Source organism: Pezoporus occidentalis, unplaced genomic scaffold (genome assembly GCF_034315485.1).
Source record: "Pezoporus occidentalis ecotype Australia unplaced genomic scaffold, CSIRO_AGI_Poc_V1 ctg3, whole genome shotgun sequence".
Classification (NCBI taxonomy): domain Eukaryota; kingdom Metazoa; phylum Chordata; class Aves; order Psittaciformes; family Psittacidae; genus Pezoporus; species Pezoporus occidentalis.
The window spans coordinates 18,439,130-18,465,604 of NW_026914940.1; the positions used below are offsets into that span (position 1 = coordinate 18,439,130).

At 38.0% G+C, this 26,475-nt stretch overlaps 1 protein-coding gene across 2 annotated transcripts in view; it reads right to left on the minus strand.

Annotated features, from left to right (window-relative positions):
* The window catches only part of ZFPM2 (zinc finger protein, FOG family member 2), a 312,069-nt gene that overhangs the window by 133,562 nt on the left and 152,032 nt on the right, over nt 1–26,475 (minus strand). For both annotated transcript variants that reach the window (XM_062627192.1, XM_062627193.1), the window contains one exon: nt 26,019–26,137. In XM_062627192.1, coding sequence (XP_062483176.1) covers nt 26,019–26,137 — 119 coding nt within the window. The remainder of the gene's footprint in view (nt 1–26,018; nt 26,138–26,475) is intronic.

Below are 26,475 nucleotides of genomic sequence, written 5' to 3' on the forward strand. Positions count from 1 at the left end.
TTCCATCTTTGCTATTTAGGGGCTTCTCTTAGGCCAAATGTATCCCCTGCCAACTAATGCAACAGTCTTGGACAAACTTGATCCTCACTTTCTCCATACCCTGGATTTCCTAAAAGAACTCTAAACGTAACCCTTTATTTGAGCAAAGTTGAATCATATTTTTGCATAAAGATCTCCATTTCTGCCTGCAGAAATGAAAATGGAAAAAAACCCCACATACATCAGTGATTGCCCATATGAAGCTTTAGGCCCACAGATGGGAGTCCATGCTCTGAAAACTTCAGTCACTGGCTAACAAAAACTCTATTCCTGCTTTTCTGCAAACAGCATGGATAGACTAGATTACAGTATCTTTAGAGAAGCTAAAACGGCATTCAGAAGGGAGATTTATAGCGCTATATTCATCTTTTCTCACAGAATCATGAAACTCATAGTACAGCAGGCACAGAATCCATTGCAATCAAATCACGAAAGAAGGCAGTAGGAAAGAGAGCTTGCTCAATTTTACTGGGAACAGAGAAGGCGGACTTCGTCCAAAGATTGATTCTTTTGTATTTCTGCTGTTAAAAAAAAAAAAAAAAAAAAAAAAAAGAAAAAAAAAGAAAAAAAAAGAAAAAAAAAAAAGGATACCATCTTTGCATCTCAAATAATCTCTAATACATGCCATCCTTTACTATTATTATGAAAACTGAAAAAATTAGAAGACCCATAGATTGTCTTAATGTATACATGCGTATATAAAAATAGACCTCACTATGTTCTTCTCTTCAGGTAGCAATTTCACTGACTGCATTGTCTCTTTTGTCTGAATAATGGTCCCAGGCAAGTGGATGAATTCGTTGCAAGGAAAGCTGTCTTCATTTCTATTTCCTGCCTTTCCATTATGTCCCTGTTTTGAGAACTCTTCACTTATTAGGTGCACAATGTTTTAAACTGTCGTTTCAAATGTGCTAAATGTAAACTCCCATCACCAGTGTCTGCAGAGAGGGATAGGAAGTTCAGCCCCAGTGTTGGTGCTTTTTTAGGTGCAGTATGGTGTTATTTGAAGGTCAGTACTATGCTTGCAGTGACTTCACAAAGAAAGTGGGTCAATCAGGTAGCTGCATAACATAGCTAAACATGACTGTCTCTATCAGCAGAATTATCATTAAATAACAAGGCTAGGAATGCAAAAATACAAGTGTGCAAGAAGAACTGATTTAAAAGAAATAACTTGCACATTTCTGTGTGCAGGCTGAAGGATCTTCTCACTCGAATTCTCCGTCAAAGAACAAAGTAATCAAATTTTTAAGTTTTTACTACAATAACCCTAGTTCTCTAAGGGAATATTCAGTGAAATATGAGAGGGGTTTTAATACCTGGGAACACAGCTGCATTATGGTGAGGTCAATTTAGGAGCACTATTGAGACTCTAGGCCATAATGACTCCATATGGAGCCGGACAGTAGCTAAGGTAATAAACTTTCACAGTGTGATTTCTTTGCTCAGTGCAATGCTAGCATAATTCAGCAGTTACTCATCTTTCATTCAATGGAGAGGGCTTTTTCCCCCTTTTTTTTTAAGAGCCACCATGTACTTATTTTTCCCTCCTCATCACAGAAGGTTTACAAATCCAAAGAAAACATTTATTGAATTCCAAATGAAAAACTGAATTTTATGAGTGTCTCAACGCTGTAGAAAATGGAAACTCCTCAGTCCTCGACCCCTACACAAAGATGTTTCCGTTTGTCTTAGAAACTGGTGTTAAATGGATATTGGCCTTAGCTTCCAGAGTAATAGTAAGACATTAAATGCATTTGAGGACAGAGAAATAAGAAATTGGGGACAGCTGCGGACAGCAGATTTGGGACACTGGTATCATGTATGTAACAAATCTTTATTAATAAGTACATTAAATCCCGTATTTTTCATTTATAACTGCTGCATAATTTCCTGTTAACACTTCATGTAAATTCCAGATAAGGTAATAATTTTTTTTCAGAATTCTATTTCTGTTTCATTATATGTTCTACACTCTGCCCCACAGGTCAGTCGCATGATTGAAGTTTTATGCCTCATTAAAATTCCCCTAGTTAAAACATGGAGACAGAATTTTGGTAATTCCTTTCTCCACAACTACAATTAACCATTCCACTGGATTCCTGTATTACGGCAATCCAAGTTTAAAAATTACTGTATGGTGAGATGGTCAAGGGGTCTAAATGTCCTAAACATAAGGCTCTTATCTTTCTTTGCTCCAATGGCTGAAAAACCCTGCACCACCACCTCCCAGTTCGGTATTTCTAGCTAGCAGCTGCTATCAGAAACCTAAATAACAAAAATATGCAAACTTGCACACTAATTCCCTTTGGAGATAGATCTTGGCTGCAGCCCTGTCATAAATCAGAGAATTTCGATATGAAATGAGGCAAGCAGCTCTAATCATTTCTGCATTTCAAATTGGATCACTGGCTCAATCACTGGGCTTTTTTAAACTGCTTGCCTAAGAGCAAATGTGAGGCGGGAGATAATTCTGAAGAAATCTCTTCTTTTGTGGCCGTAGAACTCTTTTAACTGTTTCAAGACTGAAGGCCACATTTCAGTGATAATAACATAAATCTGCTGTGAGAGATATGGATCCTTAAAGACATCTTCCCTCTCTTTCAACTCATAGAATTCCATCAATATCTGCATATATTATATATATTAATATATGTGCATGTGCATATGGGTGTTTGTGTGCATAAAAAGAGCTAGAGAGAAAAGAAGACAGAAACATCTGACATCCAGCTTCAGTATATTTTCGTTTACAATTTTCTCTTCTGACTTGACTCAGTGTGGGTTTCAACTGCTGTAACAACCATGTAGTTAACTTTGAACACATATACCCAGGGCACTTTGGAAATTAATTAAATGATGAACACAAAACTGAAAAGAAAATGAAGGGGGGAAATTTAAGCTATGGTGTATCAGTTTGAGAAGGTGCAGCAAACCACACTTACCCAGAGTTTGTCTCAGAACTAAGTCAAAAAATAAAATCAAAGTGAAACAAAGGTCTTCAGTAACCGTGTAAGACATCCAAAGGCCTCCTCCTTAGCCACCACAGTCCTGAAATTCTCCTTTATTATACCATTGATTTTCTATTTTCATGCCTTATCTAAACTCCAAGAACAATACATCACAAAAATTACCCTTAAAGTCAATTACAGTGTAAACAGCATCCTCTTGACTCTCTATTTTTGCACTCAGAGTATCCCCTCTTTTTCACCCAAATGACACTACTGGCTTGTTGCAGTTTCAGTGTCCTCACCACAGTGCTCTGAAATTGAATTTAACTCTATTATCAGCAGGCTTTTGTAATCTCCTGTAAGCCTAATGGTGATCAGATGGAATTTTACAGCTAAGCTCCCTGCATTTTGAGGACTAATTTAAAATGTTTATAAAATTTTTGGTTTAGACAGTTAAAACTGAAATAGTTACTTTACCAGGTGTTTTTTGTCTCCTATTTTCACCTTCTAATGCTTCATACTCTATTTTCCTCTTGGGATGTGGATATGTAATTTTTTTATAGCTAATTTTCTGTTCCCTCTCCTACATTCCCCTTTTTTAATAAAATTTAGTAAAATTTAAAAAAAGTGCTTCATTCAATACTGATCAAGATTTTCAATGATTTTAGTACCACTGCACAGTATTAGTGGTGCAGACACAAAGCAAATAACACCGTCTGTGATTCTCTCATTTAACTTTGAATATATTCTGGTAGGTAAGATCATTCCCAAACTCCCACGCTTGATTCTGTCATGGTTTAAAAATATACGTGTGTGTGTGTGTGTGTGCGTGTGTGTATGTGTGTATATCTATATGCATGTATATATGCCTTTCTCAGGCACGTTGACAGCTGCAAGGGCCATATTGCTGATGTTTCCCTACTCTTCTGTCATGTAGACATAAAAGGGAAATCTAAAGAACTCCAGTCAGGATTGCCAGAGATTATGCTGAAGAGTCCAGTTCACCAATAGATGTGTCTCTGCACCTCATGACACATATACTGATATCTGGAGCTAGCACATCCATGGAGTTCAAATGATGCTACAGGGTCCACTGTACCTCGTTCCTGGTAACAGATCTGGCTTATTTGAGTAAGCCTGCTACTTCATTCCCCTTCAACTGAATGAAGTTTTGAAGAAGGGTAAACCCAAAAGTGATCCAAGTGATCGAAAATCCAAGCTCAGCAGCCAGACACTCCTGTAGGACCTGCAAATTCAGGCCACGAAGCAGCATACCTAAAGCCCAAGCCCAGTGACACTAACAATCAGGCTGACGTTGTGCTTTTACTCTTCTATTGAAAACAATATATTCAATGTTAATACATCAAGCCTCATGGGGTCTTGCCTGTTAAGTTTGAGGATTTGAATCTCATGAATGTGGAATCTTCATTGTTCTTGGCTGAGGTCACTTTCCTGTGCATGTAGGAACATGTGGGCTGCTTCAGCAGCTTACAAGTGTAACAGAATTGTCAAACTTGTATTGAGCTCACCTCTGTTTCCTCTGAGTCTCAGGGCATGCAACCCCACATCCTTGTGGTTCAATGGGGAGTTAAAGCCATACATTTAAGCTGTCTTAGGAGCAGAGTGGTTGATGTTACTTCTCTAACTCATATAACCACCATTGATGAGAACTTACATAACCTTGCCTTATTCCACCTGTCCCCCCAGTATTTTTTTCTGCGTGAAAAGTGCCCAAACTTCAAAGAGCAGCACACATTACAAGAAAGCGGCTCTATACTAGGTCTGAAATTACCCTCCAAAGTACAATATGCATCATGATTTAAGTGATTTAGGAGATGCCAGCAAAAATTCGATCGAGCAATCATTAGTCTTTTAATGCATGTTATCATACTTGTCCCTCTCTTTGCATTAGGTTAAAAAAGCCTGGTGATTAATGTCACCTTTCTTCTAAAAATGTCGCACAAACAAAACAGTTCACCATAAAGTTTTAGTTTTTACATTAATTTTCTGATAGGATCTCTCTCTGCTTTGCTCACATGTAAAATCAAGGTTCACTGTAAAAATTAAAATTCAATGTATATCACATTCAGCTGTTTTAATGTGACCCCAGGCTACTTCTATAAAACACTAAAGGAAGGTATATTGTAACGGTTTATGGAAAACATCTGTTTTCAGACAGATGTTTCTCATAACCACTGGCTGCTACATAGCTGTAGACAGGTGTGCAGCGCTGCAGTATGCCACCAAGTTACACATTTTTTCCCTCTCTAGGGATAAACAATATTTTTTACTGGTTACAACGCTGCTGCTGTTTTTCCTTGTCAGCACAGCAGAGTTGAACAGCTTCTTCAAGCCTGGGTGTACAGCAGCTTCTCCATTATTAAAATTCAATGTGATGTTACTAAAATCGTAACAGTTATAAAATAATGAAGCTTTTCAGGCTTCACAATCCTAAGTGTCAATCCAATACCGTAACAATAATAGAGGAGTTCAAATAAAAAACAGATCTGCACAGTATGGCACAGAAATTGCCTCCCCTACACACAGCCCTTACGGTAGGTGTAGGAATGGGATCTCCTTCAGGCATAGGACCCTGAGCCATTTTGGTGGGAATTTCCTATTAGGTGGGAAATTCATGCTTTTTGATAGCCCCCTTTTTGACAGCCCCCTGATTTCACCTTTTTAACTGACATACTCAGAGTAAAGAAAAAAAGTCACAAAAAATACAAGGGGCAGATACACAGACTTTTTTCCACTGGAACACTGCAACGCTGGGACACCACAACTCTGAGAGATTTCAATTCTACTTTACCTCTTGTCTCAACTGTTCGCCTCTCCCCTCCATGAAAGGAATAGAACGGTTCCACCTTCCAGGGCTTCATGGCCCATTTCCATCCCCTTACACTCGCTGCTAAAAGTACAATAGAAAGATCAGCAATTCCTCTGCTGACCATAGACAGGGCAGCCATGATCTCACTTTGTACTTTGCAGAACTTACTGAGTAATTGCTCTCAGATGATCTTCATCTCCTTTGAGTTTTGGGGGTTTTAATCTTAAACGCTCCAATCCCCCTTTAAGATAAACCCCCACTTTAAAATGAAATGTGTTGCAAATTCCAAACCCTCTCAAAATAAAAACATTTCTCCAATTAATTTCTGAAGATGAGTATAAAATGAAAGCAAGAAAGGTGGGTCATACCCTCAGTCTCAAGGCAACCAGAGCCATCTCAGCATCACCTACAAATTCCTACAGAGCCATGGATGACAAGATGACCATCTCTACCAAAAACATCGTCTTGTTCCCCTGTGCCCAGCTAGGTTAAGCTTTGACAACAGGACATTCACTTCTCAATAAATACAAATGCCTCATGAGTGATCCAAATGCAAAGGAATAAAGTGCATTAGTCCACACATAAAAAGCTGAAAGAATGATTCCAGAATCTTCATTTCTATTGAGTCTGAACAACAATAACTTTTCACCTTCCTGCAGCTTCATTCACTTAGGAAAAAGTGCAGCTAAGAGCTCCTGTAGTAGGGAGATTCAATTAAAACAAGCACCACTTTTTCCAGTCCAGATCAGAGGTAATGTATTTCTTTTAATGTGCTGTTCTGAATGGTGAAAAAGAGAATACTACTGTATGATAAAAAAGATCTTTTTTTCCCCCTCATTCTGCTTTCCATCTCTGCTTCATTTTACACAGGATTCTTTTCTCTTTACAAATCAGTGCAACATGTGTAAACATGGATTATACCACATCAGAAACCAAGTTAGCTATCTCAAGAGAATTTGTATCTCTGCTGTGTGTAAGTAAGCAGATTAATTCCTAGATCAGGCATTACCTAATGCATTTTCAATTCAATTTCTTCTTTTCTTTCTGCACACAAGATCAGGGAAGTGGGATTATTTTATTAATTTAACTAATATTTTGCATGTTTTCCCTGTTATCTTTCTTTCCTCCAAAATTTTTTGTTAGCTTCTAGTGAGCGACTTAGTATGAACAAGGATGTGTAAAGACAAGAGACCTAAGCCCTCAACACTTCACAGAGAAATAAATGGCATGGGGAGTGACAAACTCTTCCTCCCACTGCAGTACCAGGAATAAGGAATTCTAACATATTTTAAACCCTGACCTGCAGCAGCACATCCTGCCTGGGGTAAGCTCAGTTACTGTATGAAATCTGGGAGAAGATTATTTATTCATTAACATTTATGCTGCTTTTATGGAAAATCTCAGAAGTAGCACATGAGCCAGTTTGTTTTTATTACAGCAGTGTCTGCTAGCACTGTTTAAGGTAAGAGTCTGTCAACACACAACAAAAGTGTGGGATTTACTGTGTAAAATCAGTCCACTGGCCCATCAAGCCTGCTACCTTGCCTCTGGTAGTACCCATGTCTGATGCTTAAGCAGAAGACGTCACAGTAAGGCCTTAATACACCTGACTAATTGAGTGTAATGTTAAACTTGGGCAGGGGCAAGACATTACTTCTTGCTCTATGTAGCGTTCAACTAATGCCAAAGACGTGAAATGATTACATCCCTATAACAAGCAAAGTAATTGATAGTGAAAAATGTATACAGACCGTTTTCAAGTCAGACCCATAACTAGCCACAGCAACCGGTGTACTACCTCCAACAGGGAAAATAACCACAAATTTAAATTTTACACAAAATTACCATTTAGTCTTTTTTTCTTAAAATCAGTTCCAAGAGCTACTTCCAGACAGTGTATTCTAAATGGCCCGGATGGGGTGGAGCTGGAAATTAAGGAAGGGCAAGTCTTGAGCATTGAAGGTGCCTTGAAGGCCAGTAAGAAAAAGGACAGAAAAACTTAGAGAAAGCAAAAGGAAGCACAACTGGAAGAAAAGAGGGAACAAGGAAAGACTGGACAGGTGAGAATAAAAGTGAAGGGGTAATTGCCAGAAACAGAAATAAGAGATAAAGATCAGGAGGTGGGGGAAGAAAAGTGAAGAGTTAAGGAAATCCATGTAGATGGACATGACATTAACTGCATGGAAAGAGCAGTTTGGGTGTGGACAGATTAGCAAAAGGGAGGCAATCAAAACCACTGACAGATCCTCACCTTTCCACAATGCTCCAGACTCTTTCCTGTTTAAGACTTTCTAGTCCTGCATTACCAGGTGATCTGGTAATATTCAGAAATATTCAGAAGCTCAGAACATGAACAAGATGTCAAATACAGCTGTTTTCCATGAAGACATGGAACAGCAGAAACTGTCAAACACATCACTAAATAATCAGCAACATGCCAATAAAAAAAAAAACAAAAACCAACAAACAAATAAAGGCTTAATAACAATGGCTGGAGTTGATGCAGATCTCAAGGCATCTGGAGAGAGTTTTTGACCTGAGTTCAGGATAGCAAGGACATTTATGCCTCTTGAAATACTGTTATAATTAGTAGTTCTCCTACATAGTACTTTAATTCATCCAAACCAGAACTCATCTGTGCCAGTATTTGCACAAATGCAGCTATGATCTATAGGGCATACTATGACATGTAAGGTGATCCTGTACCTAGTGTCAAACTCCCCCTTTCAGCAAAAAAAACCCCACCCAAATCCAACCAACCAACCAACCAAAAGAGAACCCAGGGATTTTTTTTTTCTTTCTAAAATGAGCAATTTTTCCCCCAGATATTTGTGAAATTAGTTGTCACCCCTTTCAGAGAATGATGTTCATATCTAAAGTTAAAATTAATACAAAAGACTGAAAAGGAACAGCCTCATTACAAAGGATTTATACACAAACCCTCTTATCAATACCAACCTCCTAGTTCTTAGACTCCTAAAGACAGAAATATGGAGCTACAAATAACATTCATTTCCCAATTACTGTGCCAACCAGCTCTTTTTATTATAGACTGCATTTGCATTTGACTGACTGGCCTACTGGAAACACAGTGCTGCTAGACCATCATCAAGCATTTTCTCTTTTTCAAAGACATAATCCAGACTATGCGTACCAGTGTGCTATCAACTGGTTGAATCATTCCTTTACACGATAAGGGATCCCACTCTTGCAAATCTGGATTTTTGTTAAATACCTTCATGTTCCAATTTTAACCAATCAGTTCTGAAATTATGGGAATTTGTTGCAGAGCAGGTGTTCACTTGTCTTCTCTAGGAGTCTACTGATTTTCTTCTGTTTTTCACAGGTGGTGTGTCTGAGAATTCATTCAAAGCATTGCTTTGTATTTGCATTTTCTTTACAGTTAGTATCTATGTAGAACAGTCATAAAATTTTAGCCTTCTTTTTTATCATGAGTTGTCTGAGGACAGATTCCACCCTGCCCACTTTCTATTCACAATTTTTACATGAAGATTTTATAAACATTAGTTAAATTCACAGGCTGCTCTTTGCACCTCTGCTCACCATTCCAGGGAATAATCCTGTAACACGGGTGTTTGTTTAACCTGTAGGAAACCTGAGACCTCCAAAGTGCTGTTAAGCAGGTCCATTAATCTCTTTGCACCCTGATCTGCCATTTTAAAAATGGTGATCAAATTATACTTTTCTCCTGTTCCTTGTCTATATTTCAGAAAGGGATCTCCTCATTTTGCCATCTTGATTCAGACATTATAATAACAATAGCATGATTATCTGTTTTGTTACATTTAATAAGCTAGTCTGAATACCAACAACTTCTTGGGTCAGAAATTACGAGTCAAAAAAATCAAGTTACATCAAATAAACTCCTAGAACTCAAATAGTCACAAACACTATTCTGCATTATTTATCCAGGTATAACTGTCTTTAATCTTCTCTTATTGCTTCTTATTTCAGTGACATTCATGATAAATTGTTTCACTAATCTACTGAAGGCCATGTTGTGGAACTGCATATGCGGGAAAACACCTATGCATTGTATATACATGTATATGTATACACCTATTTTCATACTGCAATGAAGTACCAGAATACTTTGGGATGCACCTGAATTAAAGTTGGGAAAACAGAGAAAAGTCAGTCTTCCAAAAATTCTGTCCTGCACTGTGACACAGATGTTTAAAATGCTGACATATTTCATATTTTATTCAAAGATAAGTTCTTCCTACTTTTTCAGGGATGATTTACAAGTGGCTCTGCTCCTCCCTCTATTTGTTACAATTAAAATAAAATGTAAAATAAAATCACATCTTCATTATTCATACTGTAGCCAAAAGCATTCACTTTTCAATGAAAACATTATAATGTCTCACATCTTATAGGCAAAAATACTGCTCAAATATCCTAATGCACATTTTACAGGGGAAGAATTTTACCTATATAAATCCACTTTGATTAGTTTTTTATTTTATTTCAATTGAAAGTGCTCTTATATATGATATTACAAGAGTAAGCAATGGCATTTAAGTGAATTGAATGGCAATATGATGATAGGAAATTCAGTTATCCTTTTACTGTTAACACTGATGCAATGATTTATTCATTTTCATTCCACTTTTGTGTTTGAACAAACATAAACTGGAGTTACAACTCTTCATAACTACCAGCTGGTACATATGTGATAGTGGTAATGACATATACATATATAATCAGAAAAGATCACAACAGTATATATCTTTTACTCTGAATCAGAAACTTCCTGACCTTGTCTAGTGAAAACTATCACTCCTGTCATGTGCATGCTCATCTCTTTCAAAAAGCTGTGTCAAAAATTTAGTGGCTGGTGTGTCAAATGTAAGGAATTGTAATTAAGTTGAGAACTGTAAAGGAAATCCAAGTCAAACTACAAAAAATAGAGGTTATGATCAGAGACACTCAGTGATGAGCAGCGTTACTGAAACAGAAGTCATTGGTAAACACAGCCCAATCTTAGCACACCACTCATATTAGTAGTCGATCTAAATAGAGCTAGGCATTCAAACAGAATCCAGTTCCATGAAAAAATATGAAAATGTCCAAATTTATTTTTATTCTACACTGGCATGACTTAACAGATCTATTAAAATATCACTTGGAGACATTCCCTCTAGAGCAGTCTAGTGGTCACGGCACTTGCCTTGCACTGAAAGGTATGCACAAGGTCCTTTGACACCAACTTCAGGCACAGAGCTATGTCACTCACATTTTGCAGTCCAGTGATTAAAACAACGGGTCATTCACTATTCATGTTTTATTTTTAATTTATTCTGTTGGACTTTTTTATTTATAAAAGAGTAAAAATTTATGTTCTTGAGCAGTAAGGGGCACTGTGGCTTTCACAGATCCCATGCAAAACCTTCAGGGCTTTGCTTTGGTTTCTTAGACCAAATCCTGAAAATTTTACACTAAGAGTAACCATATTTTTCAGCAAAACAGCACTATGGTGCTTCGTGTGTTCTGACTGTTGATCTCCACCAGTAACTGTAAACTGCTGCCACTGGTGTCAAGTTCAGAACAGAGAGATTTATGTTGGCAGCACATAAGCTTCTGAGCATTTTAAAATAAATTTGGCACCAGGCACTAAAAGGGCTCACCATCACTGATCTAGATTACATCCCTCTTTATCAGCAGATGAGTTTCAAAATTCCCATCTAAATAAATGCCCCAAATTTGTTTGTACTTTCTTCCACTAGATTTATGCATATAAGAAGAATTCCCTTAAATCATCTGGAAACTCGCTGCATTTTTCATTCACTATCTCTAAAAAACTCATGTCTGCTGCTTTAGTGTGATGTAACTGTTGTTTATTACACTAATCTTAATTATCTCCATTTTAGCTTTTGCCTCCCACACTTGCTTGTTGCCATTGTATTCACGTCTGGTCTAAAACCAGGACCTAAGCTAGTTGAGGCCAGCAGCTGTCTTTTTAAAATCAGGTTCAGACAGAGTATAGCACAAAGGAGCACTAGTTCCTAACTAGAACCTCAACATGCTGCAGCACTACAGATGTTAAATATCATAATAAAGATTGCATCTTCCTTACACAGTGATTATTAGCAAAGCTGTACAGCTTTCAAAGAGCCCTTGTTTTTACTTTTCACCAGCAGCTGAAGCAAAGAACACATTTCCATTACAAGATGAAGCTGTACAATCTCATCCAACAAATGATCTCACTCTGACCCTCACACTAACTTTGCTATTAAGCAAAAACAGGCACATTTTCAAATATTGATTTCAACTAATGTCTGATCCTAACAGACATGATCTTATCGGGCCCCCACTATAATAGAAGGAGTGTCAGAGTTAAACAGAATAGGTTTAGATAAGATCACAATCTTTCTTAGCGCAATGTGATGCTATCGCTGAGTGAGTATAGTATTTGAAGTAATTATCATTAATAGATATTGGCAATAGGAAGAGTGGTCACTGCTAAGATCTAAACAAATTTGTGCATGATAAAACAAGTTTTATCTGAAGGGTAGATAAAGATATGTCATATGCCCTATGAGACTGCTGCTTGATTTTTTTCTTTGAAATGATGGATATTCAATTAAGAGAGAAATATTGCATAGCAATATTGCTAGTTCAGTTTGTTCTGTACCTTCTGTTTTGTGGCAAACTGCCACTTTAGCCTTCCCTGCTGCTTTCCTGACATCTATCTTGACCAGACATCCCATGCTGTGTTGCGTGGACAGACTCTGGTCTCGGGGTTTGCCTGAAGGGCCATGGCCACAGCTGATTTCATGGTGCCCTTCCTTGTTAGCAGAGTGATGAGTAGCAAGGAGCTGTCTTGCAGGAGGTGTGAGAAGCAAAGGGTTATCTTCACAGACTTTAAGCCCTATGGCTATTTTCTTATTTGAATTATTCTTTGCAGGAATATGGGGCACAGGACAGCCCCATGGTGGGCTAGCCTAGATATCTCTAAGAAAGGTAAGAGTGGGCTGTGGCAATAGGCACAAGAGAGGTACAAGGCTGACAGACACCTGGCTAGTTTGACTTTTGCCTCAGCACTCCTTCTGATAGTGGCAGACTTCCTGCATTTTCTGAAAGAAGGTACTGTAAAAGGCAACACCTGCTTTGATGTGGTGAATTCTCTGTGAAACTCTTATGTCTTTCTCCCCTGAAGCTGCCAGCATATAAGGCCAAAGCAGCACAGAATTAAAATAATAATTTATAGCCCTGGAATAATTGCTATCAACCTGGGAAAACTGAAAGCACTGGTGGTAGGGAAAAAAAAAAATAGAAAAAAAGGTCAGTTAATAGTAACGTGTGCTTTTTGCTTTTTGCAATGAACTAGCACAAGCATAGCTCAACTTCCATGTACCAATGCCATATAAAAACAATACACAAAATAGGGTGCAAATCTGAAACCCCTTTTAACTATTCTTCATAAGTAGAAATAAGCAAGTATGCAACACATAGAATTAAAAGGGCGGATTTCAAAGGACCGATGTTCCCTATCCCTATTCTGATAACAATATTAAACTCTAATATGTATTTTTCATCCTTAGAGGACTTACAGACATTAGCTAATTAAGACAATTTAAAAAATATTTCTAAATTAATGGGGTACTTGCCAAGATTATCCAAATATCGGTCTTATACACGAAAACACATATGCGGCTTTTCTACTTATCTTCATGTATTTGTCTTCTCAAATGTGTGATTAACTCCAGAGCACTGAAATCTTTTTGATAATCGCTGAAGATGAATGTATCAGGACAATCAGGAGCATATGGAACACAGAATGCTGCCAGATGTTAACACACTAAAATAAAGCAGAACCATCCGCGTACTCTGTATCTTGCCTAAAAATAATATACTCATTGACCTTAACCCTATCAAACCAGTCTCATCTTCAAGGTCAAATAAAATAGCAAATATTTATCTTCTATGGAGAGGTTTCTATGCTGTACTTATAGTGTTCAGTGTCATGAAATGCTAAGCATACCCCAGCCCTGCTGTTTTTGATTGAAGGCTTGGGGTGATCGGCACCTCCTGCCGGTGCTCAGTGCTAGGCAAAATCAAGTCTGAAGTACATTATTAGTCACCATTTAAAATTTGCTGTCATCATGCATTCCCTTTCATGGCTTTATATTTCTTCAAAGACTATACATGAAAACACAAAAACACCTAGTTATGAGAAAAAAATGCAGGCATATAAGCAGTGATCTCTAACACATGCTTCATGTGGAAGAGATTTGCATACTTTGCATGTTTTCTTGAAAAAATAACTTTGACAATCTTTGTTATCCCAATAATTTTTTAAAGTGATAATATCAATGCAGCATACTGCTGCAGCTCTCGAGAGGTTGAAGACCATACTGCAGTGGACCACAGCAGTGAACACCATCCCCTGAACCACTTCATTCCCCATGCCTTTCAACTATCCCAAAGCAGACTTTGCAAGTCTCCTGTTCAACACCATAGCCAGAGAAACATGAAACAAGAACATCATGGCTGTATTTCTAAAGAGTCCAGAAGACCTCAGAGTTATGGTAGTTATAGTGAACAAAGACTTAGATAGTCTTTGGTATGACCGACAAATGATTATTAAAGGTCACAAAGGCAATTTAGCCCATGTATGCCACTAGCCAGAGCAAGCGTAGTAGGTGCTACTACAAAGCCACTTAAGCTCTGCAACAAGTACTCACAATAGGCTTGTAAGAGGGAATGCAAGGAATGTTAAGGAGGCACAACCACACCAAGTGGTCTCACATCTGTGAGAGGTCAAGCATCAAAACATGGTTATTCTTCTGATTTTCCACTACTGAATGTGGAGATGGAGAGGAGATTGTTTTCAAAAGTAATCAGTTTGTGTGCAGTCTGCACCTGTTGTTGTTTCTGCATGCATTAAAGAGATTTACTAGCAGAGGAACAGTAACACAGAAGATGCTGGTGATGCCAAGAGCCTCCTCAGAAATGTTTCCACGTCCAACCCATGTGTTCTCTGCTTTTCAGCCTGCCTAATCGGGGCTCTGGTACCTGATAGTGGATGACTGACTACAGAAATCAAGATTCAGCTTACTCCCTGAGGCATGCTGTACCGCCAGATCAAAGTGCACACATTTGGCATCCAGAAAATGCAATAATATTGTTCTCACGTCACAAATCTGTGACACAGAAACCTAGGACAAGGATCCTTATAAATCAGATGGTATTTCTTAAAAAAGAGGTACAGAATACTTAGAAACAAAGTTCCAAATAAAGCTGAAAATGCTTTGAAAAAAGCATTTTTCAATGCTTTTGATACTGAGTCAGTATTTGAGAGATTGAGAGAGTCAGTATTTAGAGAGTGTAATTCTAACTTTAGTTAGCAAGAAACTGGAGTGGGAAGGGAAAATACTCAGGAAGAAAAACCTGCAGGCAATTGGGAAGGGACATGCCAAAGAAATATAGTGGCTTCCTCATATCCCAGCCCGCCCTTGCTATATTCAGCTAGCTTTTGAAACCAGTATCCTATACTGGTGTGACCAACTGTCTAGCTTCCTGTAACATCCCATCTGCCATTTTCTGCAAAAACTAGCGTCTCACTCTGGCCCTGTAAAGCCAATCTTGAAAGACTGTAGCTACTTGTGCGAATCTCTGGGCAGCTGAACAGGTGAAGTTGGCTGCAGGCATTTCTCAGCACCAGGGTGCCAAAAGCCAGAGGGTCATCTGCTCCATTTCCTCCCCCCACGCCACTGCTCAGCTGTGCCCACACCAGTCCTGTTGTCTTGGTCCAGCCTGTTCTTAAACACAGCAGTCACAGATTTTCTACAGAATCCTCAATCTTCCTGCCTTTCACTCTCATTACCATTAGGAAGGTTTTTCTCATATCTCACCTAAATCCCCCTTGCTGATACCTACACCTAGGAATCCAGCAGCTTCACCTAACGCAACCCATCATAATCTTCCATAGACCATGATCCAGGTGGTTCCAAGAAGCTACAGAAAACCTCCACCACAGAAGCGTACAAGATTAAGATGGTATTTTAGCTTGGAGAAGGGGAGGTGAATTGATCAGAGTGAAAGGAGAAACAGGAGAAAGATAAAATGAGTGGATCCCAAAAGACAAGAATAATGAAATCTGGAATTTAACAAATATGTATAACAAGATCCAATATTTAACGTAGTAAATGCAACTGCATCTGAGAGGAAGGAACAATGTAAAAGCTAAGAGCTAAGACTAAGACATTCTATAAGGTCCACAGAAGAATTAAAAAGGAGCAACAGCAGAACCAGGCCTGCTTCAACACAAACAGAAAAGAAAAAACTACGATATTTTGGACCTACTATTGTTTCCTGCCTTATCGCTCTCTTCCCTTTATGCTAATTTGTCCCAGTTTTCTTCCAAAAGTGAGGACAACAGCTTGCAGGAGGCGGAGAGAGGGAAGAATCCTTCCTCACCTCCCTAACACCAAGGCACACCTCCCTCAGCTCCCCTAAACTTGTCTTTAATGTCCTCGCACATGGCAGGAGTTCCAGTTTCGTCTTTTAAAAAAAGTGGTCACTCATCCCCCAGATCAGAGGCTGTCGTGTGGAAAAGAAAGCTTTAAAGAAAAAAAAAGGACTTCAGGAAATGTGAACTGTTTATAATAAATACATAATAATAATAATTACCAATATAGATGAAACTATTATTAAAGAAAAACTCTTCAATGCTTTTTAGATATCAAATATCAAAAAAAGGATAAAAAAATACTTATCTGTGACAGGGAGAATTTTAAATTATAAGACCTTTTCCCAGAGTGAGAATAATCTACATAAACACGATGATATCTCAGATGATATGTAGTTTATTTTGTGCATTATTCTAAATGCATCAGTAGCATTCAGACTACCATCCTTCCCCTTAGTGCACAGAAAGGACAGTATTTTTTCTATATAAACCTCAATTATTCCCTAAATATGTTAAAAGAGCTCTTTTTCATTAAAAGAAAAACAAAAAAAAACAAACAAACAAAAAAAAAACAATCAAACTATATTTAATGTCTCACAATTTGTGAAACATTTTATGACTATATTGGTATATTTCCCCCTTTGCTCTATTCTGTGGACTACTTGATAAAATGCATTAGTGAGAAGAAAGGGGTCTAGGTCTGGAGCATCTCTCTTATGAGGAGAGACTGTTTAGACTAGAGTAGAGAATACTGGGAGGGGATCTCATTAATATATATCAACATGTCAAAGGTGGGTGCCAAGAAGATGGTGCCAGACTCTTTCCAGTGATACCCAGTGACAGGATGAGGAGCAATAGCCATAAACTAAAACACAAGAAGTTTCACCTCAACATAAGGAAGAATTGCTTTACATTGAGGGTGGCAGAGCACTGGAACAGGCTGCCCAGGGAGGTTGTGGAGTCTCCCTCTCTGGAGACATTCAAAACCCGCCTGGATGTGCTCCTGTGTAACCTGCTCTAGGTGTCCCTACCTGGGCTAGATGATCTTCAGAGGTCCCTTCCAACCCTAATGATTCTGTGAAGTTTGTTAATTACTACTAAGTTATTTAAGATGGGAGATGAATATGAAACAATAGGAAGTCTGATGAGGCTATGCATATGATTTATCATGTGGTGGCCTGAGGAGTCACCACATGATTAGACTGACAAACTTGGTTCTCCGGGGTTGAGGCCCAGGGCATTTACAAACTTCACTCAGCACTAAAAATCTCAGGCCAACCTCTGTATTGCCCATATTTTAATGGCATAAAGTAGATCTGCTGCATCTGGAAAAGGACAAAATTTGCTACTGGCTATGTGACACTACATCATTAGAAAAGGAGCTACAGCTCAATGGAGAAGAAATATCAGCAAAATGTTAATATTTCATATAAAATTGGTTTTGAGGACCTAAGAAAAGTCAGGATTTTCTTCTGAAAAGAATATGCTACTTTTATAAACTCACATAGTGTATAGCTATAGGTACAAATATATGTATTTACTATACTTATAATTTTTATATATTATACATTCACACACACTGTATGATGATTATTATAAATATTGAGGAGGTTTTCTATTTGAAACATTCAAAAAACATACTTTCACAGAAATCAGTTAATTTGAAACAACTAGAAATATCTTTTCTTTCATTTTTGAAAATTTACAGGCCACATCTCTCAAGCATAGTCAGAGAGAAAAGGGAATTTCATCACAATGTATGAAGGAGAGCAGCAAGCAGCTACCATCTTCACTGAAACCACAAGTCAATTCCTTAACTTGAAGTTATTTTTTCATTTAAATGGAGACAGACTATCATTTCAAATCTTGTTATGGTCATTTTGATATGGTATCTTGGTCTCACTTTCATTAGAACAAACAAATTTTGACACCACCAAAATGTGAATTTTCTTTTCACAACAAAATTTTCTCTACAGCACACTTCATTCCAAACAGCAATCTACTTTTGCCTCCACAAGTCTTAAGGAAAGCATCTGTTGATGTTTTCATAATCATATGTCATTTTTATATCCAGACAGTACATCCGCACAACATACAGAGTACAACACAAGTGCTACCACAGTTCCATAAGCAACAGCATCACAGCATTTCCCTCCACTAACAACCTAAACTGAGGCTAACTACCCTTGGGCTGTCAAGCTTTATGGGTAATTGCCCCAAAGGAACCCAGGAGCACGCAGGACATTTTCTTTTCTAGTGGTCAAAGAGAGAACAAAAGCCTCCGGGTCTTTCAGTTCACTGCCCATTGTAGCTACCAAATTCTTGCCTTAAAAATGTAAATCTCTTTGTAGACACAGAGCTTTATAATTTACAAAAATAATAGAGAATTTCCTATGCTTGTTCTATGAACAACTGAAAAAAATGCGTCAACATTTTAGAAACTAGATTTTGTATCAGAGTAAGAAAAACGGTGTTGTTTAATATTTAGTGAGAAGAAAGTTATCTCAAAACCTGCTGTATATTTAAATCTGACATTTTATATCTGCTTAGTCTGTAATAATATTTTTCATAAAGAAGTGTCACTATAAAAATTACGAATTTTAAAAGATTCCTCAGAGGACAACATTAATGTTAAATCCTTCATCTTAAACATAGGTGTATAACTTGTGCCTGTTAGATATTGCAGTGCAGTGAACTACACAAATAACATCATTTCTCTTGCTCAGAGTTTTTCAGTAAGACAACATCCCATCATAAAGTTGCATTATAAATTTAGCAAAATCTACACTAGCAAAATATGTATTTGAATCTTAAATACTATGGTACAGAGAAGATAAGACTAGATGATCATAGTCGAGCAGCACAGAAACAAGCAGCTACTGCACAGTTAATTGTGGTGGTTCTCCCTAAACAGCTTAACAGTACTATACATAATCTAGCACACATTGTCTTCCCTCTGCTTTTCCCCACATCCTAAAACAGAAAAGCCTGGCACTCGCAGATGGTGTCTCTCTCTCCTTCTGCTGTCTGGAAGGCCCCAGAACAGATTTTCTTGCCCTTTTTCTGTTTCAGGCTCCTGACCTTGCCTCACCTCTTCTGCCGGGCCATCCCCTTGGTCTGCTCTCAGCAGGTCCCTGGCAATGTGCCCAATGGTACTTGCCCACTTACTTGCCCCCTTACTAAAATGAAGTGTGCTGAAATAGGACAGATACTTTATTGGGTTTTATCCCAGGGAACTGAGTGAGTTTAATGAGAATGACTGGTAACAGCTACTACTTAATTACAAAAGTATAGGGATAAAAAAAAAAAACAAAACAAAACACCTTTCAAAGTGACCAGTGGTAGTTTTACACAAATGTTAAAGTTGTTGTTTTCATAAGTGTCAAAATGAACCATGGGTATGGGTAGTCTGAAAAAAAGGGCTGTGGCCAAGGAAAAGAGGTCAACGACCAAAAGTGATTTTATGTGAACATCGTCTGTTGACAAAAAAACTACATTCTGGAAATCACCTGTTCAGAAATAAAGAAATGAAAAGGAACAAAGTAACTTCAATCCTGTCTTCCTGTGAACATTTGTGGTTTGCTTTGTTGCTTATCTGTTTGTTGGGATTTTTTAGAACATACTGTATTTGTACATTCCTTAAACGTTGAGTAGCTTAAAATTAAGGCTATGGCAATAGTATGCAGTACTAATACCAGGGTACTAACAGCATTTAGACAGAGGCATACCATCAATGTGCCCTTTCCTCTTCCTTTCCATTGACCATGTTGCTTTACCACCTGTTTGGCACTCTGGAAACTACTTCCACAAGCTGGGAAAAAAACACTTTCAGCATTTTTCAGAACAGGGTGTTTATTTAGGTTGTTACCACATCTTGCTATCATATTTGCTACATGTCTTAAATTAACCCTGTTGTGTAAGCGTGAAGAAAGAAGCAGATTTTTTTTAAATTCTTTTTTTAAGAAAAGAAGCATCTAAACTACAATTATGCACAAAAGTTTCAAAAAAGTTCTATTTCATTCTCCTCAACTACACATCTGTACAAATGTGAGAGCACTTTATAAGAGGTGAGGCAATGTGAGGTGATGTGCTCTCCAGGGCCACTGTGGATGGCCCCGTGGATGTTCACATCATGTCGAGAATATCTCCATTTTTTTAATGTTTCAGTTTATATGAAGTGGCCAACCCTAACACTTGCTGTGTGACACAATGTGCTGCTCAGAAGTGCTGTTACATTAACATCTGCTTGTGTTTGGAACAGAAGGAAGCGCTCTTTTAAGCTAGCTTTAAACATGAAGAAACTGACTGTAACAGCAGTGAAAATGAGAAATTCTTTTGTAGTCACCTGAGGTACTCAAAGGTATAAATGCATTATAACAAAGATTAGAATCAAGGTGCGTTACTCAATACACTATTTTTGGTTATTAAATATAAAATTGGCTCTGTGCAAATAAGATCCAAATTCCCCATTTACAGGTAAATAATTAAAGATAATAAAGAAACTGCTGTATCCCTTTCCATGTTTGAACAAGACAGCCAGAGACTGCAGCCTGACTACAGTCTGACTATAGGCAGACTACCAGCTGTCTCTCCGGCCATACAGCAGCTCCAACCAAAGTGCTCAGAAAACCCTCGCATTACAACTCTGGAGATTAAAAGTTGCTGGATACTACAGATAGGAGGTTTTGACACGAAGTGACCAGCCACAGATTAGTGAGTAACTTAACTGCGTTTTGAACCTTTGCTTCTGAGTCCCTCACACACTACCCAGCCAGTTTCATGCCTATGTATCTTCCACAAGAGTCACTTCGGCGCTGAACCTCTCAGATCCCATTAAAGAGTCTCTGCTGTATCCCACTGCTTGCCGGCCCAACCCTGCACACTTTCCTCCTGCAGATTCCCTTCACAGCCACACTGAATCCTCTTTCCCTTATCAGGCTGATGCAGACCTGCCCCATGCATTCCTCCCTGCAACAAGACAGCGAGAACAGGGGGCAGGATCCAGCTGCTTATTGTTTTCCTTCACAAACCCTGCCATGGGCACAGATTAACACCAAAACTAGATGGTGGCAGCGAAGTGAAAAGGCCTTTCAGAATGCCTGCACATGACGACCGGAGCGATGAAATGAGTCACTGCTCGACATCCATTGTGGGCTACACGGTTCTGTGCTGCTTTTGTCTCCAAGGGCCTCATTCCCACCAAGTTTTCCCCTCAAACAGGGAAAATATTTACAGCCAGGAAAAGGCAAGAAAATAGCTTTAAGTTGCATAGACTGACAGTGCCTCAAATTTACAGCTGCTTACACAGGGCAGATACTTTTTCAGTGGTTTGCATGACCAGCCTAGAAGGGTCTTCTGCTCTTCTCACCTGCCTGTTCACATTAGATTTGACATTTGCACAAATCCACTTTCCTGTTAGAGATAGGCATCACAAGCTAGGAGCTTCATGTTTAGAAATAGATCCTTGTCTACCTGTAGGTACCTATAAAGTACTGAATTTCTGTGATTACTGGTAAAACTAGTGATTAAATTGTGTTGCCTTCCTTGTAGAGCCGAGTTCTCACCAACTGTAGATAGAAAGCAGTATTGTGCAAAACTCTTCATACGGCTGTTTGTCAGAACTGCAAGATTATATTAAATCTCAGAGAGATCTGGAAACACACAGGTGATCTCTTTTTACTGCAAAACATGAGAACAAGCTCCTATTTTAGAAGCACACCTCTGAGGCTTGAAAAAAACTTTTAATTTTCTTGAGACTATCAACTATTATGGAACAGCTGAGTGGAAGAAATGGAAGGAAACGAAAGGCAGTAAGCTCTAAGCACAGTTGTGCACATGGATACAAACTCTACACGCAGCTGAGCACAGGAGAATTTTGCCAGCTTGGCAAAATTACTGGAAGAGATCGTTAAAAGTAAGTAGGAGATCTACCACTCCAGATATAATAAAGGTATCTAGATAGATAACTACAAATATTTAATAATTATGTAAGGAGTTCTTAAGTTCACATTGAAATAGCAATTGAATGCCTAGACAACTCTTCAGATCCATGACCGACTTCTTGTTAAAAACAATGTTCTTAAAATTTCTGGTGGCTGCATGCAGATTGTTTCATCAAAAGTAACAGTAATGAGATGAAGGGCATTGTTTCATAAGGGGTTTTGATCACTCTGTAATTCATGAGGTTTGGCTAACTCCTAGATGGAAAAAATTAAGATCTTTATTAGTCATTGATCTATTCCAAGTCTACCATTAGAGTTTCACTATTCTGCAATCCTGATACGAACCTTGGTCTACCACATCTCCTGACAGTGCTGCAGCACGGCTGATGAAGTTAACAGCCACTATTTCTATTGCAATTGCCAACAGCACTTGAATCATTTTTGTTCAAGGTGCCCAACCTTCCACTACTCTGAGATGTATATTCTTAATGTACTTCAAGACAGAAACTTGAAAGATCTAAAAAGTATTTGACATCTGGCACAGTGACTCAATTAATTATCGTGCTGAATTAATTAGCTTGCACCGTCTCCTGAGCCAACAGCAGTGAGATTGTAGTCAGCAACACAACACTGCTTGAAAAAAAGAGGCACTTCAACAGGATATTACACGTACAGGCTTATACAGTGCAGAGTAAAAAGGTAGTAAGTAAGCTGTAACTGTTATAGCTGGATAGTAAGTCCTGTGTGGCAATGTCCCATTGCTAACACTAAACAGTAAGTCAGGTAAGATACTTGTAGTCAGCCACAAACATAAAGAGACCAGCTGCAAAAATTGTGGCATTTACTCACCTGAAGTTCCCTGAATTTTTCTTTCCTTTCCTCTCTATACCAAAAATTCATGTTAAAGTGCTTCTCCAAAAAAAATTATTTGACCTCTGTAACAGTGCAATGCTTGAGGCTCTTGTTCAGAAATTAACTAAACATGCTGTCAGCCACTGAGGTGAACACTGATGTGTTTCATTGAATTCTAGGGAGGTGAGGCTTTATTCAAATGAGCTTTCCAAATCAGATACAAATAACTTAAGTAAACAAACATAACTCCTCTTATGAACAATAGAAAGCACGTATGCTAGTGAGAAAACTAATCAAATGTGTCAAGCAAACTGAAAAATAATATATAAACCAGAATCAGTTCAAGAAAAAAAAATATATGTAGAAGCTGGCACTGGGTTTGTGTTGCTTGAAAAATAAACTGAAGCTCTATCAGGTTTATATTTCTTCACAAAGCATTTTAAAGTAACAAATGTAGGATTACAGGAAACATCTGATATTTGGGAAAAAAGAAACAATACTTATGATCATAGAATAATTCAGGTTGCAAGGGACCTCTGGATGTCATCCAGTCCAAACTCCTGCTCAAAGTAGGGAAAACTTCAAAGTCAGGTCCAGCTTCGAAGTTAACTCAGATTGCTCAAGATCATAGGCAGTTCAGCTTTGACTGTCTCAAAGGATGGAGTAGCTCAGAGGACAAAACAATGTTGCTGGCAACTACAATTCTGTTTACAAGAACATTTTCAGATGTATTTACACTAGCAGGCAAAACAAAAGTAAAATCTTTCAGATGTTAGCAAGAATAGAGTTTATGGTTTTTAATTTGACAAGAAACAAAACTACTTTTTTACCTGTTTGGGGAGAAAAAAAGTCATGAATGTTTTCATCCTCCATCTCTCTGAAGTAGGTTGAGAAAGTTCTTCCATCCTATTACAATTGTGAGACTAAAAAGGCAGCTCTGCTCACTGCTTGTTTACAAGTTTATTAAAACCAAAGTGTCTAAATGTTTTTGTTACAACAAAAGTGGTATTTGCCCAAATTTACAATGTAATAACATCTTAATATATGCCTGTGCTACCACAGGAGAAACAAGCTCCTTCTAGAGGGATTGTAGTTTCTCCATATGCCCTTCAGAAAACAAAAATTAAACAATACAATCAACTGCTGACACGTTGCAAATTCCTACAAATATCTGATGATGAATTTTTGTAATGAAAGGTCAATCATCATAATCTCCCATACTCAAACTTACTATCTTCAAGTCTTACATACCTGAGGAAGTGGTACAAGTGGACAGAGCAATAGCGAAAAAACAAAGGTAGCATTTTTCCTAAGGTATTACATGGACTGACTTTAAGCTACACCAGGAGTAAGGTTTCTATTGCATGAAATTTGATGAAAGTAGTCACAGAGGAATCTTAGAAAATTATTTGAATTATAGGTAGTTGTTACAAATGATGCTTTCTGAAAAAAAAACCAACCAAAACATTTTGAGAATTCTACTAAAAGAATAAAGTAGATGAAGAAACAAAAATGAAATGGATGAAGAAACTGGAAAGAGACAGTAAAATTGCCCATTTTCCCCTTTCTAACAATAAGATGCTTTGAGTACTTTTGAAAATCCATCCTTTATTCAGGTGCCTGCATGAGAAATCTAACCTGGGTTGGGAATACTGACCTCTAGGAAATTTAGGACAGTTTCCATGCCACTTTTTGTAAAGTCTTGTTAGCACCTTTTTATTAATATATTACGCTAAACAGTCTACAAAATATCAAAATCTTAAGTGGCTACTATGTACTTGTAACGTAATAATGCTTCACTACAATTATAACATGCATATTTACAGAAAGTAACATGCATACTATCCAGCAAGCCCTTAGAAAGTGAACTTCATTATACAGGCATAGCTTCTCCAGGAAGGAGTTAAAGACTATCAATTTCCCCCATTTCCTCCTATGTCCACATAACCCCTCTCTCACACTGTCCCAGATGGTAGTTCAGCAATTCAGCATTTCTCACTTTCTTCAGGTCCTCTGAGGGCAACACAATACCCCCAACACTGGGAACTTCAGCTTCTCCATTTACAGCACAGATATATGCACCCCAAATGTATGTGATGACATGCTTCTATGAAACAGTTCCACAGGTCTTTATGCTAATACATTCCTGCACAGCCTGCAACAGCAAACAGTGATCCAGCTGAAGATAATGGTTCTTCAGAAGTATCCTACAGGGCAATGCATGTTCCAAGATTGTCTAAACCCTTCTTCTACATATATTTATTGCCTTTCTTTTTTTTTTTATCCAATACAGAGTCACCTTTCAGCTACTCTCAGAAAATTAGTCTGAACTACACGCAAATAATATTGAAGCTCAGACTTCAATACAAACAAAAATGAAATGAAGACTGAGGAATGACATGATTTTCAGTGCACTGCACTGAAACTAGCAATGCAATATCTTGAATATGGTACACATACTTTCTGCAATCAGAATAAAAACCAAGGATAATTGAGACTATATTATATGACAGGTGACTTTTCTTGCCTTTCAAAATACTTTTAATCTGATGGAAGATCTTTAACATTATGGCAAATTTAATGAATTTTATCCTAAAATAATGCAGCTATTTGTTTTCTATACAATCCATTAGTATAAATAAATTAGTCAGCAAGTAATGCTGTGAAAAATTTAAAAAGCCACTAAAAATCAGCTCTTAGTACTGAAATGAAACAGCCTGGTTCACCAAGCAAGGAAGTGACATTTCCCTTCTGTAAAATAACAAGTTAAACACTATTAACCTGTGCTCCAAATAACTTTATGTGGATGGTTGCCATAGATGAACTAATTGGAAAACAGCCAAGTACCACTGTCCATTAAAGCTAACAATGCCTGTTTTCAAATGCTCTGGCTGAGCAGTAATTCAGGCTATTCCCTAAAGAGCAACACACAATATAATGAAGCGAAGCGCCTCGGAGCATCTACATACCAAGGTGTTATTATTCAGATCCATCTTCCCAGCAAAAGGCCCCCATGTTGTTCCAACCGGAAGCTGCTGCCGGCTCTGAATCTTGCGCTCCCCATCTTTCTGGACCACCTCCAACTCTCCTGCAAACAAAGAAAACAAGCAGTGTTGAGAGTACTTTCACTTGTGCCTTGACAACAACCACCTCTGCCTTTGTGTTAGCTTTATACACAGAATGTTCTGAGGACCCATATAATGAGAATTAATTATGCTTGTCTGAAAAACAACTGATCTTGTCATCCTGGAAAAGAAAAATAAACCTTCTTCAATTATATTCAAATTTGGTTTAGAAAGTCCCATTCCTTTCTTGCATCTTTTCACACGCATTAGAGTTTGAAGGCATTTTTATTCATAATAGCAGATTCACAAAAGTTCTGAAAAAATGATGATGGGGGGGGGGATGACAGCTGAAAGGAAAGAG